General features: G+C 47.4%; 1 protein-coding gene across 1 annotated transcript in view; it reads left to right on the top strand.

The window, feature by feature from the left end:
* The first annotated feature begins 2,944 nt into the window (after positions 1-2,944).
* Positions 2,945-15,725, top strand: part of MICOS10 (mitochondrial contact site and cristae organizing system subunit 10) — a 34,305-nt gene continuing 21,524 nt past the window's right edge. Inside the window, exon 1 of the mRNA XM_027965600.3 lies at positions 2,945-3,040. Coding sequence (XP_027821401.1) covers positions 2,977-3,040 — 64 coding nt within the window. The 5' untranslated portion in view covers positions 2,945-2,976. The remainder of the gene's footprint in view (positions 3,041-15,725) is intronic.

Genomic DNA, 15,725 nt, shown 5'->3' with positions numbered 1-15,725 from the left:
TTATATCTATCTCTATTTTAAAAAAGCACAGTTATTCTGCTGTGTATGGTCTTCGGTGCGGCACACGAGATCTTCATTGCGGTGTGAGGATGCTCTAGTTATGGCACAAGGGCTTAGCTGCTCCATGGCAAGAGGGGTCTCAGTTCCCCAACCAGGGATCCTTGCGCTGGAAGACCGATACTTAACCACTAGAGCACCCTCTCTCTATTAAATACAGTGAATTCATACTGATACTCTCAGTTCCAATCCAACAGCAAAAAAATATTTTCAAGCTTTTTCCATGTTTGTTACTCCCTGCTCCAGCACTGAGAAATCTATTTTTAATCATTTTGAGTATAACTAAATTTGTAGAGTGTATTGCTGAAGATTTTTTGTAGTGATGTTCCTAAAAAAATTTTTTTCCCCACTTGATCTTTTTTCTCCAAAAACTATAAAAACTCCAGAGTCTTCATTTATTTTATTCATTCAACCAACATCTATTCATCAAACAAACACTATGTGTCACATAAGGTTCTAGGGCTGGGGATATAGCAGTGAGCAAAGCATCATATTGGGAGAGGAACTGTGGAAAGAAAATAACAGATACAAACTAGGAAAAAGCTGCAATCTGAACCCAGACAGCCTGGCTCCAGAATTCACGCTCTACCATCTGCCTCTGATTGCTTTCGTAATTTGCTCTCGGCCTTCTACAAAAGTTTACAACCCTCTTGAATCCAATAAATGCGTCTGTCAGCTTCTAAATCTACACACTGCAGAGCCTTGTGCATCTTCCACGTTACCTAACGTCTCTGAGACTCAGTTTCCAAATCTTTGAAAATTAAGATACTCAAATCACTTGCTGTGAGGATAAAGGAAACGAGTTGCCCGGTGCTATCTGCGACACATCATAGGGATGCGGTGAAGTTAATTGTCCTTTTCTTTTTCAACACAAATACTGCACTACAAAGTTCCCCCAGAAAAGAGACTTTGTTTTCTCTAACTCAATCAATCATTTATATATTCATTCTTACATCCATTCAAAAAGCCGTTATTGAAAATCAACATATACTAGGCTCTCTGCTGGTCGTCAGGGATATAGAAATGACATAGGCCCATTCTCAAGGAGCTCACAGTCACATCCAAGAGTCATGCAAACAATTACCACACAATCTGATATGCTGCTCAGATGAAGACTGGATGAAGAGAGGTCATGGAAGAAGGCTTCCTGAAAGAAGGGGCCCTGTCACAGCAAGGACTACTAAAACAGTTCTGCTCTTAAGGATGCCGAGAACAAACGAATAAGTAAATGAGTGAATGAATTTAATTCAGCTGAAAAAATATTTCTTAGAAGCTCCTACTGTCCAAGGCCTTGTGCTCTGAATTGGGAGTGTGCAGATGAGCAAGGGGCAACTCAGGCCTTTAAGGAGCTTCTAGTTTTAGTGGCAGATACAAATATCAACAGGTGTTTCAGCACAATGTAGAGACTCCGTGGGCCGGGTGAGCTGCTGCCGCAGTAGGGAGGTGGAGGGAGGCTCCAGGCTGTATTAGTGGATGCAGAGGGTCTCTAGGTTTCCTAAAATTAACTCACTGAAGCTTGAATATAACCAGTAGATGAATAGGGGTCATTGACAGCTTCTAATCAGAGGAATGAAAATGAAGTGTTAGTCGCTTGGTCATGTCTGACTCTTTGTGATCCCATGAACTGTGGCCCGCCAGACTCCTCTGTCCATGGAATTCTCCAGGCAAGGCTATTGGGAGTAGGTAGTCATTCCCTTCTTCAGGGAATCTTCTCGACTCAGAGATCCAACCTGGGTCTCTCCCACTGCAGGCAGATTCTATACCACCTGAACCACCAAAAGTGAAAGTGAAGTCGCTCAGTCATGTCCGACTCTTTGCGACCCCATGGACTGCAGCCTAGCAGGCGCCTCTGTCCATGGGATTTTCCAGGCAATAGTACTGTAGTGGATTGCCATTTCCTTCTCCAGTGGAATCTTCCCAATCCAGGGATCGAACCCAGGTTTCCCTCATTGTGGACAGACGCTTTACCGCCTGAGCCACCAGGGAAGTCTGAACCACCAAGGAAGCCCCATAAGAACAAAAGGATCAAATCTGCATTTGTTGGTAGACTAGAGGGAGGAAACGGGAAGGGAAAACTAAATGACCCAGGCGAAGAGGCTGAATTATGAATAGGAAGGTTGATCAGGAGACAGAATTTAGCAATGCTTGCAATTACTTAGGGAGAATATGTACAGAGGATTGACGGCACTCCAATGAAGCAACACTCCAAGCAGCTGGGAGAGGAAGCAAACCGGCAACGGCCCTCTGAAGAGACGAGTCAGAGGAGGAGATTTAGCAGAGACTGGTGTCCTGGGAGCCACATGAATAAAGAGAAGGCAGCGACAAGGAGGATCGAGAACGAGAAAGCGGCTGCGTCCAATGCCGTACAGAGGTCACAGGCGTCCCCTGGTTTGGCAATAAGTGACCTTTGCCTGGGCAATTTCTGTGGTAAGAGGTGACGGCGGGAGCTCCACGGCAATAAATGAGGGAACGTGGGAGGAGAAAAAAGCCAAGGTGAGGCGACGAAGGAAGAGACCGTAGCGCGGTGCCCTCACTCGCCCTGGGGAATTTCCAAGGCCGGAGTCGGGAGCTGGTGTAGTGAAAGGAACCTTCCCAGACAGGGCTCTGGATGCCGCCTAGGAAACCTGTCTGCCTCGCAACCCTTAGGTAGGCGCAGCTCCAAGGTCAGGGTCACCTCAGGCCTCTGCCACCCGTCACCTTGACGACCAATTGCCAAAAAAAAAAAAACCCAAAAACCCCGGAAAGAACGGAAGTAGTCAGATCATCTCGCGATATCTGGTGCGCCGGCGCCGTCAGCCTTCCGGGCTTGGGACCGGCGGCCGGCTATCGCGAGACTTGCCTGGGGGCGGTGGGGGAGGGGCTCTGAGCGCGGGGCCCGACGGTCCGGAAAGCTGGAGCGGCTGCTGCTGGCGGGGGAACATGTCGGAGTCAGAGCTCGGCCGGAAGTGGGACCGGTGCTTGGCGGACGCCGTCGTGAAGATAGGTGAGGGGCTCCTCGTCGTGTCCGGCCGGCGCCGCCCGGAGCCGAGTCGTCGGCTCTAGGGCCCGCTGACTGGGAGGGTGGAGGAGAAGCCCCGCGAGAGGTCCACTCGCGGGGTGAGAGGTCAGGCCGTGCGGCCTGTTCCAGCCACTCAGGCCGGGGCTCGGGGCCCCCGGGGCCCAGGTCACTTGAGCGGGCTGGGGAACACGGGCCACGGGAGCCTGGGGACGCTGCCCGAAGTGGGAGGGGTGCAGCTGCAGCAGCCCCGAAGAAGTGGGGGTCGCGTCGGCAGGCGGCCGGAGAGTTGCGGGGAAGCGGCGTGTGCAAGGGCTCAGGGGCCAGGGGCTGGGGGTTCTCCCTGGGGTCACGGCTCTCTGAGGCCACGTTCTTCCCCTGCTGAATTAAAAGTGCCTGCCGAGAAGGTCATCTGCAACCTTTTGTAGATTCTGCCAGGCCTCACGTGGGTCGCTGCCATTCCCAGCTTGGAACCTGACTTATCAGCCTCGGAGTAGTTTGAGGCCTGAAAGCGGGGACATGAGTGCTGTTCATCTGGACGGAGAATCTACTCGGAAAGTTAAGAAGCCGATTGGTCCCTCTTGAGCCCGTCGTGTCACTCGTGTAGCTTTTCACATGCGCTCCGTGACGACACAGACTAAAGTCAGTGCTCGGAGGGGAGAGTTCAGTCGCTCAGTCGTGTCCGACTCTTTGCGACCCGGTGGACTGCAGCACGCCAGGCCTCCCTGTCCATTGCCAGCTCCCGGAGTTTACTCAGACTCAGGTCCATCGATGCCATCCAACCATCTCATTCTCTGTCGTCCCCTTCTCCTGCCTTCAATCTTTCCCAGCATCATGGTCTTTTCTAAGGAGTCAGCTCTTGGCATCAGGTGTCCAGAGTATTGGGAGTTTCAGCTTCAGCATCAGTCCTTCCAGTGAATATTGAGGACCAGTTTCCTTTAGGATGGACTGGCTGAGACTTGGAACCTGATTTATCAGCCTCATAGTAGTTTGAGGCCTGAAAGCAGAGACATTAGTGCTGGTCATCTGGAAGGAGAATTGACTTGGAAAGTTAAGAGGCCGAGTGGTCCCTTTTGAGCCCGTCTTGTCACCTGATGTAGCCTTTTAACATGTGCTCCGTGACGACCCGGACTGTGAAGTCAGTGCTGGGAGGGAAGAGGAGAACTTTTGCTGAGTGCCAGACTCTGCTCAGTGTGCAGTGAAGGAATGTGGTCAGGGCCTGGTGGTGGTTTAGTTGCTCAGTTGTGTCCGACTCTTTGTGACCCCATGGACTTTAGCCCGCCAGGCTCCTCTGTCCATGGGATTTCCCAGGCAAGAACACTGCAGTGGGTTGCCATGCCCTCCTCCAGGAGGTTTTCCTGACCCAGGGATCGAACCCGGGTCTTCTGCATTGCAGGCAGAATCTTTACCAACTGAGCTATGAGGAAAGCCCAGGGCCCAATCAATGGCAAAGTTGGGAATTTAACCCAGGTATTTTGGCTTCACGTCCCATGCTTTTCTTCAATACTTTTATTACCTGAATTTGGTATTTTTGTATGAAAATCTTAAAGCGTATTTAAGAGGATTTAGGATTGTGCTCTTGAATGAAAATATTGGAAAAGAAGCAAAACTGTAAGCAGGAATGTTTCCTGGTTTATTCACTGTGTTAGCTTCAGCCCCCAGAATAGTGCTTAATAAACAGTGTTGAGAATGAGTCAGTAAATGAATTTATCGCAGCTTTCAGTTCACCACTTACCAGCTGTGTGATTTGGGGCAAGTTATTTAACCTCTCTATGCCTGCTTCCTAATTTGTATTGAGTAAATTGGCCATAATATTATTACTGTCTTACAGAGTTGTTTTGAGGATTAAATGAGTGAGTTTATGTAGAGGCTTAACTGTGAAATGGGGATTAAGACAGATTTACCTAAAAAGATGCTGAATGTTGAAGGACAGAAAAGTATACAAGGTATTTGCGCAATGCCTGGCACTTACTATGTAGTCAGTAAATAGTGATAGTAATAATTGTTGATGTTAGTATTATGCCACTGATGATCAGGCTTCTCAGGTGGCTCAGTGGTAAAGAATCTGCCTGCTGATGTAGGAGACGCAGGAGACATGGGTTTGATCACTGGGTGGGGAAGATCCCCTGGAGGAGGAAATGGCAGCCCACTCCAGCGTTCTTGCCTGGAGACTCCCATGGACAGAGGAGCCTGGAGGGCTACAGTCCCCGGGGTCGCAGAGTTGACCCGACTGAGCGACTGGGCATGCACACACACACTGAAGATCACCCGGGGCGGTGAGTAGTGTGTGCCATGCGTGAGCGGGACGTTGTGGGAGTGGGGGCATACCAGGTGGAATGATTAAATGAAGCATGAAGTGACGCTCAGCTGTGTCCGAGTCTTTGCGACCCCGTGCACCAAACAGTTCATGGGATTCTCCAGGCCAGAGTACTGGAGTGGGCAGCCTTTCCCTTCTCAAGGGGATCTTCCCAACCCGGGGATCGAACCCAGGTCTCCCGCGTTGCAGGCGGATCCTTTACCAGCTGAGCCACAAGGGAAGCCCAAATGAAGCGTGGTGATATGTAATTCCAGAGGAAAATTAAAATGAGTTATTCCAATTCTTTGTGTGGAGCTGTTACTATAAATCAGGTAAGTGCAGTGGTAGGTTGGGAGAGATGGGCCTTTAGCAGAGCGTTGGATAATAACTTGGATAGTTAGGGGGAGTGGAAGAACTTGCGCAAAGGCTGGTTAAACGTTTATGGAGGACGAAACAGGGACGGAGAGGTTAGGTGGCTAGAAGTGAGGAGCTGGGGTTAGCTCCCTGGGGTTCCGATCGCAGCACCCACTCCTCCCTAGAGAAGGCTGGCTTGAGTGGAGTCAGAATTGTGAAATCTCATAGGGAGATTCCACTTTTTCTTGGAGCTTTTTGAGTTGCCTTTGGCTTTTTCACATGCATTGTGCATATTCACCACCTCTGTCTTAAAAATCTGTTACTTTCTGCTCCCAGGGCTCAGTAAGTTGAGGCTGGTGGGCGGCGGTGAGCTAGCTAACACATACATACTGAGCCGTGGGCCAGCCAGTGGGCAAGTAGAGGAGCAGAAGGCATTTCACTGCCCTTAACAGGGAACTGATGTGATGTGAATGGAATTTTGGTATGATTGTTCTGGCAGTGTTTTATACAGAACAAATCAGAGTAGAGAAGGCTGCGAATATGAAGTTAAAAGTCTGAACTGTTAGACCAGAAAAGAGTGGGTATATTCGAGAAACTTCACAAACTGTTCCTTCCATTTATGGAATGGAGATAGTAATACCCACCTCCTAGGCCAGCACAGTGCCAGGTACACACCAGAAACTTAATAAATGCTGTTTTCTCTATCTTCTCTCCCACTGGGTTAACTTTGTCACATTCCGTTTCTTATAATAAGGATGACTCCATGGTTAGAACTTGGTTGATGTCATTGATCAGAAATTGGAAGTAAAGCAGGAGGGGTGCGTGTGCGCCTCGCTCCACTCAGTTACATCTGGGTCTTGGTAACTGATCGTGTGAAGTGGCAGGAGAGAGCCTGGAGGGAGAGAAGAGCTCGTAATTTCGGTGGTTTTTCTGCTTACATGGTTTGAGAGTGATAATGAGGTTGAGAGGAGGTTTTTTAAAAAAGGATTTTACTTACGTATTTTTGGCTGCGCAGGGTCTTTATTGCTGCGTGGGCTTCTCCCCAGTTGCGGTGAGCAGGGGCTGCTCTCTAGCTGCCGTGTGCGGGTCTCCTCCTGCAGCGGTTCCTCCTGCGGAGCCGGGCTCGCGGTCGTGCGGGCGTCAGTTTCGGCACGTGGGCTCGAGCTCTAGAGCGCAGGCGCAATAGTTGTGGCGCGGGAGCTGAGTTGTTTCGCGGCAGGTGGAGTCTTCCCGGATCAGGGGTCGAACCCACGTCTCTTGCACTGGCGGGCGGACTCCTTACTACTGAGCCGCCAGGGAAGCCCCACGAAGAGGTTTTTAATTTTGACAGAGAAGCTGAGTTCAGATTTTGAGGCGCTGCCCCTTAAGGAATGGACTGCGAGTAAGGGCACATGAGAAGTGCAGAGCGGAAGTGTAATTCTGGGGGGCTTCCGTCCAGAGGGTTGAGACGGGGGGAGGAACGCTCTTCTGTCGTCAGTGTTTTAGTTCTTATTCCTATAGGCAGCGAGATTGTAGAACTCTTGAAACCTCTTTGGCAGCCCGCTTTTCTGGTACTTCAAAATGGAGATGGAGACTCAGGGAATGGCAGCCTGCCATAAGATAGAGGTTTGGTAGAGCACTGCTCCGTTTGGCACCTTCTACCTAAGTATTTTCAATCCTTTCCCACTGGTTTGCTGGAAAATGAATGTTTTATTGTTTTAAAAAAAAATCTTTTTTTTGCCATGAACTGTTGTTGCTTTTATCTGTTTTTATTGGAGTATAATTGCTTTACAATGTTGTATTGGTTTCTGCTTTACAGCGAAGCGAATCAGCTATACCTGGGCTAGTATCCCGGCCCTCCTGCCCCTCCCTCCCCCAGCCCCACTCCCCGGGTCCCCAGCGAGCGCCCTGTGCTGTGCCGCAGGTTCCCACTAGCTGTTTTACACAGAGTAGAGTGAAAAATCGGAGAAGGCAGTGACACCCCACTCCAGTACTCTTGCCTGGAAAATCCCAGGGATGGAGGAGTCTGGTGGGCTGCAGTCCTTGGGGTCGCTAAGAGTCGGACACGACTGAGCGACTTCCCTTTCGTTTTTCACTTTCATGCATTGGGGAAGGCAATGGCAACCCACTCCAGTGTTCTTGCCTGGAGAATCTCAGGGATGGGGGAGCCTGGTGGGCTGCCGTGTCTGGGGTCGCACAGGGTCGGACATGACTAAAGCGACTTAGCAGCAGCAGAGTGACAAATGACTGTTTCCATTGCTCATGTGTAGCCTAGATATTGTACAGCTGAATTAAAGAGCTCTCGTAAGGATGTAGTTTAGGCACAGGTTTTTAAAAAACAAAACAAAACAAAACTATTCTTCAAGGATTTACTCTGAACCTTGAGTAATGTTCTCATATAAATTGTCCTATAGTAAGAGCTACTTTTTTTTTATAAATACCCCTTCCCTCTCCTATCATAGGGAAAACAATTTTATTTCTCCCATATTCTGGATGTAAAATACCTATTTATTTGTGTATAATAGGAGTGTGTGGGGTAGAAAATTTCTAATGCGGTTTGACCTGGTATATTGAGCCTGTTGAATCACGGAAGCAACACACACACCTCCCTGTAACAGGCGCAGTAGGCCGTTGTTCATTGCACATCTGTTTCTGTCTTCTTTCTCATTCCTTTCTTTCCCTTGCTCCCTCTCACATTTTTACCTTTCCCGTTGGCCTCCATGCTCATTCCTGGTACTGCCACCCATATGCATTGTCTAGTTCATCCATCGCATCACTAATTTTTCTTAATAGCTCGTATCACCATCTGAAATTTGCAGTCTGTTTCTTTATTTGATTGCCCCCCACCCTAGAATGTAAGCTTCACGAGAGTCAGAGGCGGTTTTGTTCACTGTTGATCCCCAGCCCCTGGCATACAGGAGGCGTACAATAATTACTGTTAAGTCAATGACATGCATTGCTGACAATTTTGTAGACTCTATTCTCTGCCCATACTTGCTACCCAGTATGTTTATTAACTGAATGAATTAGCTCTTAAATTTTAAAAGTCCAAGTAAAGTTGATTTCATATGAATTTCTGCCAGTTCACACTTTGATCACATGTGCTTGTACTCTTGGAACTTTCACCAACTTTTAAATTTCATTTGGGCGTGTAAATTAGTGTTGGTAATCTTAATAATGAGGTAGTGTTAGGAATATTCGGGACTAGTCAACGTAGAAACGTAAACCAGAGAGCACTTTTTTATTTAAACAAGGAGAGGGTGGTGTTGGTTTAAGTGGTAGTGCCAAAGCCTTATTGCAGGAAATGAAAAGGGAGTGAAGAATATTACATTTTATGAATAGCATGTTCCGTTAGTTTTTGTGTGAATGCATCATTAACAGTTTTTGCTAATTTTATGGGTTTGTTTTTAAGTTTTATCAGATTTATTGAATGCTCTGGTTTTCTTCCGCACTTGGCTCACGGGCTGTGGCATTTGTTTTTCTTGTACGTTCTAAGTGGTTAGTCTTGTGTGCGCCCTCGTAAATAAGACACCCGTTTTGCTGGTGAGCCTGGCAGGCATGCACAGTGCTCACATCAGAGTCTCAGTAGCTCTGGGACGCCCTCACCTTGTGCCTGTCACTCTCGACTGGACAGGAGAGTCTATTTTCTCTTTCCCAGTGAAAGTGAGATTCTAGGAAATGAGAAAAATCAGGGTTATGAGACGCATGGAGGTCCTTCCTTGCAAGTTGAGAATTTCTAAGCCCTGAAAGTGTAAGTCATGGCAGCGTTGTCGTTGCCCTCAGGCCTGTTACAGCTCACTCTTGAGCGCAGAAGGCTGCCCTGGCAGACTGTGACCTTGTGACCACGTTGATGTCTGTGCGACAGGGGCCAGGGCCCCAGATTTGCTGGGGAAGCTCTGGGTTAAGTCTCCTTCCGGCACTTCATGATGCATTTGGAGGCCAGACTCCTCCGTCCACGGTATTTCCCAGGCAAGAATACTGGAGTGGGTTGCCGTTTCCTCCTCCAGGGGATCTTCCTGACCCAGGGATTGAACCTGGGTCTTCTGCATTACGGGCAGATTCTTTACCATCTGAGGCACCAGGGAAGCCCATGTGGGGCCCTGCGGAATCCTTAACCTGCCTTGAAAAGCTGTTGCGCTGGCTGTGGTTCCTCCTCCCCCACCATTTCACCCCACTGTGAGACCAGAGTAAGGAAGATCTAGTACCTAGTCCAGTATGGGCTGGGAACCCGAGAGAGGAAGGAGGCATCTTGCCTGTGAAAGAGGTTTCCCAGCACCCTAGCTTTCCTGAAAAAGGCTGTCCTTGGAGGCCGGGTGTGTTAAGCATAAGGAAAAATGCGCGCTGTGGACATTTATAGGCAGCCCCTAGAGTGTATTCCTTTTAATGGACTGTGATAGCCTTCACATACTTTTCCTTTTCTTTTGCTTGATTTTTTGCATTAGAAATAAAAGTACCATTGAGGACCTCTCTGTGCCTTAGTTTCCTCAGTTATAAAGTGGTAGTTGTTACAGTAAGGATAAAGTGAGAGAACCTTTGCAGAGCAGTTGGTACATTACCTGTACTTGATAAATACTTGCTGCAGGCATTGAATGAAGGATAGCAATCATAACTTGAAATAATGAACACATTTGCTCTGAGTGTGAACACTGCGGGTGGTATGGAAGTCTGACCATCGGTATTTCAGTATATATACGTAATAGTAATTATTAATGTGTATGTCCCCAAACAGTTTAATACCAGGCATTGTGGAACGTCCCCCCCTTCCTGAGGAATATGAAAAGCAGGTGGTGACACTGGAGTTCAGTCTTACAGAATATGTAGGTGTTCAGTAGGCGGAATGGGTGGAGGTCTGTATTTCAGGCCTCAGAAACTGTCCAGGAAAAGTCCCAGAGGAGAGAGAGGCTTTGGCTCCTTCCGGGAATGATGAGAATGACTGCCGTTTGTTGAGCACTTGGTGGGTACCACACAGTGTGATAAGCTTGTAACATTATCTCATTTAATCTTCATAATGTTGTGAGGTGTTTTCCCCTAATTTTTTTTATTGTGACAAAAATGCATATAATGCTATCTACCATCTAATGGGACAGGTAAATTAGGAGTTTGAGATTAACATATATACATATTACTATATACAGTATAGACGACAAGATCGTACTGTATGGCACAGGGAAATACATTCAGTATCATGTAATAGCCTATAATGGAAAAGAATCTGAACACACACGTATGTATAAAGCTGAATCACTTTGCTGTATACCTGAAACTAACATTGTAAATCAACTATCCTTCAATAAAAAAATTTTTTTAAATTTTAATTTAAATGAAAAACTTTAAGTTTACCATCTTAAGCATCTTTAAGTGTCCCATTCAGTCAGTTCAGTTCAGTCGCTCAGTCGTGACCCCATGAATTGCAGCACGCCAGGCTTCCCTGTCTATCACCAATGCCCGGAGTCCACCCGTTCTCTTGTCCATTGAGTCGGTGATGCCATCCAGCCATCTCATCCTCGGTCGTCCCTTCTCCTCCTGCCCCCAATCCCTCCCAGCATCAGTCTTTTCCAGTGAGTCAACTCTTCACATGAGGTGGCCCAAGTACTGGAGTTTCAGCTTCAGCATCATTCCTTCCAAAGAACACCCAGGACTGATCTCCTTCAGAATGGACTGGTTGGATCTTCTTGCAGTCCAAGGGACTCTCAAGAGTCTTCTCCAACACCACAGTTCAAAAGCATCAATTCTTTGCTGCTCAGCTTTCTTCACAGTCCGACTCTCACATCCATACATGACCACTAGAAAAACCATAGCCTTGACTAGACGGACCTTTGTTGGCAAAGTAATGTCTCTGCTTTTGAATATGCTGTCTAGGTTGGTCATAACTTTCCTTCCAAGGAGTAAGTGTCTTTTAATTTCATGGCTGCAATCACCATCTGCAGTGATTTTGGAGCCCAAAAAATAAAGTCTGACAGTGTTTCCCCATCTATTTCCCATGAAGTGATGGGACCAGATGCCATGATCTTAGTTTTCTGAATGTTGAGCTTTAAGCCAACTTTTTCAGTCTCCTCTTTCACTTTCATCAAGAGGCTTTTAGTTCCTCTTCACTTTCTGCCAAAAGGGTGGTGTCATCTGCATATCTGAGGTTATTGATATTTCTCCCGGCAATCTTGATTCCAGCTTGTGCTTCCTCCAGCCCAGCATTTCTCATGATGTACTCTGCATATAAGTTAAATAAGCAGGGTGACAATATACAGCCTTGACGTACTCCTTTCCCGATTTGGAACCAGTCTGTTGTTCCATGTCCAGTTTTGACTGCTGCTTCCTGACCTGCATGCAGGTTTCTCAGGAGGCAGGTCAGGATGGTATTAAGCGCATTCCCCGTGTTGTGCAGTTGATACCGTCGTCCGCCTCCACGATGCTTCATCGTGTGACGCTGGCCCTCTGCCCAGTCACCAGTGGCTCCTCTCAGCCCAGCCCCTGGCAACCGCCACTCTGTTTTCTGTCTCTGTGATCTTGACTCCTAACTACCTCGTGTCACTAACTAGAATCTTACAGTCTTTGTCTTTTTAAGATTGGCTTATTGTGGCTCAGAGGTTAAAGCGTTTGACTCCAATGCGGGAGACGCGGGTTCGATCCTTGGGTCGGAAAGATCCCCTGGAGAAGGAAATGGCAGTCCACTCCAGTATTCTTGCCTGGAGAATCCCATGGACGGAGAAGCCTAGTAGGTTACAGTCCACGGGGTCGCAAAGAGTCGGACACGACTGAGCGACTTCACCTTACCTTACCTTATTTTGTGTTAAGGGCTTCCCTGGTGGCTCAAATGGTAAAGAATCTGCCTGCAGTGTGGGAGACCCAGGTTCCATCCCTGGGTTGGGAAAATCCCCTGGAGAAGGGAATGTCTTCTACCCTCTCAGTATTCTTGCGGGAGAATTCCATGGAAAGAGGAGCCTGGCAGGCTACAGTTCGTGGCATCGCAAAGAGCTGGACACGCTGAGCGGCTCACACTTTGACCACTTCATGCTAAAGTGCTGCACTCAGGATGCCAGCCAGTTTGGAAAGCTCAGCAGTGGCCACAGGGCTGGAGAAGGTCAGTTTTCATTCCAGTCCCAAAGAAGGGCAGTGCCAAAGGATGTTCAAACCAGCGTCCAGTCGTACTCATTCCACATGCTAGCAAGGTTATGCTCAAAACCCATCCAAGATAGGATTCAGCAGTACATGCACCAAGAACTTCCACATGTACAAGTTGGGTTTTGAAGCGGCAGAGAAACCAGAGATCAAATTACCAACATCTGTTGGAGTGTGAAGAAAGTGAGGAAGTTCCAGAAAAGCATCTACTTCGCTGACTATGCTAAAGCCCTTGACTGTGTGGATCACAACAAACTGGAAAGTTCTTAAAGAGATGGGAGTACCAAACCACCCTGCTTGTCTCCTGAAAAACCTGTATGTGGGTCAAGAAGCAACAGTTAGAACCAGACATGGAACAGCTGTCTGATTCTAAATTGGGGAAGGAGTATGTCAAGGCTGTGTGTTGTGATCCTGCTTATTTAACTTCTGTACAGCGTACATCATGTGAAATGCCAAGCTGAATGAATCACAAGCTGGAATCGAGATTTCCGGGAGAAAGATCAATAACCTCAGATATGCAGATGATGCCACTCTAAAGGCAGAAAGAGGAACTAAAGAGCTTCTTAATGAGGGTGAAAGAAAAGAGTGAAAAACCTGGCTTAAAGCTCAATATTCCGAAAACTAAGATCATGGAATTCAGTTCCATCACTTCATGGCAAATAGATAGGGGGAAAAAATGGAAACAGTGGTAGATTTTATTTTCCTGGGCTCCAGAACACTGCAGATGGTGACTGCCGCCACGAAATTAAAAGACGCTTGCTCCTTGGAAGGAAAGCAGTGACCAGCCTAGACAGCACATTAAAAAGCAGAGACATCACTTTGCGTACAAAGGTCCGTCTAGTCACAGCTATGGTTTTTCCAGTAGCCATGTATGCATATGAGAGTTGAACCATAAAGAAGGCTGAGTGCTGAAGAATTGATGCTTTTGAACTGTGGTGTTGGAGAAGACTCATGAGAGTCCCTTGGACTGCAAGGAGATCCAGCCAGTCACTCATAAAGGAGATCAAGCCTGTGTATTCATTGGAAGGACTGATGCTGAAGCTGAAGCTCCAGTACTTTGGCCACCTGATGCGAAGAGCTGTTTCGTCATGCTGGGAAAGATGGAAGGCAGAAGGAGAAAGGGACAGGACAGGAGGAGATGCTTGGATAGCCTCACCAACTCGGCGAGCGTGAATCTGAGCAGACTCGAGATAGCAGACAGAAAAGCCTGTGCTCGTCCGTGAGGCCTCAGAGTGCCGGGCGCAACTCAGTGTCTGAACGGCAGTAGCAGTTCTGTTTTGTCATGTTTGAGGATCTGCCGTGCTATTTTCCAGAGTGACTGTACCATTTTATATTCTTGGCAACACTGCACATGAGTCCCAGTTTCTTCACATCCTCAGCGATACTTGTTTTCCTTAAAAAAAAATTTTTATAGTAGCCATCATAATCAGTGTAGTGTAGTATCTTATTGTAACTTTGATTTGCATTTCTCTAATAATTCGTGATGATGAGTGTATCTTTTCATATGGTTACTGGCTACTTGTGTATCTTTGGAGAAATGTCTGTTTGAGTCCTTTGTCCATCTTTTTTTTTTTCTTTGTCCATCTTTGAATTGTTATTATTGGCATTTAGGATTTCTCTATATTCTTATATTAATCCCTTATCAGGTCTGTGATTTGCAAATATTTTCTCCTGTGTATGTGGGATGCCTTTTGCCTCTGCTCTTATCTTTTGGTATACAAAATCTTAAAATTTTTACGATGTCCAGTTTGTCAGTTTTTCTTGGTTGCTTTTGGTGTCTGAGCAGCAAAAAAACCCCTCTATTTCTCCTCTACTCTCATACTCACGGCGGTTCTAATGTCGGATGTATGGGTATTCCACACCAGGCTATTCTCTTGACACTAGCTGGGTGTTCCATAACACAATTCAGTTTTGACACTATCAAGACAGCACAGAGCCTCCGGGTTCAAGGCTTAAGTCCCCTGAGAGTCTCACTTCAGATGCCAGTCACAAGTTCAGATTGTTACCAGGGCTTTTGACTGGGTGTGAATCAGAGGTTCCCGGGCTTCCCTCCTAGTCGTCAATAACTTGTTAAGAGTGGCTCACAGAACTTGGGAAAACAGTTTACTTACTAGGCTTCCCTGATAGCTCAGGTGGCAAAGAATCTGCCTGCAATGCAGGAGACCTGGGTTCGATTCCTGGGTCAGGAAGATGCCCTGGAGAAGGAAATGGCAACCCACTCCAGTGTCCTTGCCTGGAGAATCCCGTGAACAGAGAAGCCTGGTGGGCCACAGTCCATGGGGTCACAAGAGTCGGACACGACTTAGTGGCTAAACCAGCACCACTAGATGACCAGGCCATTACCGGGGGTACTAAAGGGTGCGAACGGACAGCCAGCGGAAGAGACGCCTTTGGCGAGGCCCCGAAGGGTCCCAGGCACAGGAGTTTCTGTTTCTGTCGAGTTGGGTGTACCTCCCTCCTAGATGTATTTACCATCCTGGAAGCTTTTAGAACCCCATACTTTTTGGGTTTTTCAGACGCTTCATCATGAAACCATGATTAATCATTAACTCAGTCTCCAACCCTTCTCCCCTTCTTGGAGGCTGAGGGGTGGGGCTGAAAATTCCAGGGGTGGCCTGGACTTTCTGGTGGTCAGCCCTCATCTTGAAGCTATGTAGGAGCCCACCAAGAGTTGCCTCATTATAGCAAAAGACATGTCTATCGCCCAGGAAGTTCTGAGCAATTAGGAGCTCTCTGCCAGAAACTGGAGGCACGGACCAGTGTATTTATATATATTTTACTATGACTTCATATCTCAGAAATCATTGCCACATCCAGTGTTGTGACACTTTTGTCCTATGTATTTTTTTGCATGTGGCTATCCAATTTTCCCAGGACCGTTTGTTGAAAAGACAAGCCTTTCCCCACTGAATAGTTTTGGTACCCTTGTCA

The sequence above is a fragment of the Ovis aries genome, chromosome 2 (assembly GCF_016772045.2).
Source record: "Ovis aries strain OAR_USU_Benz2616 breed Rambouillet chromosome 2, ARS-UI_Ramb_v3.0, whole genome shotgun sequence".
NCBI lineage: Eukaryota > Metazoa > Chordata > Mammalia > Artiodactyla > Bovidae > Ovis > Ovis aries.
Note: the sequence above shows the minus strand (reverse complement) of the source record. Positions and strands in the feature narration are given on the sequence as shown.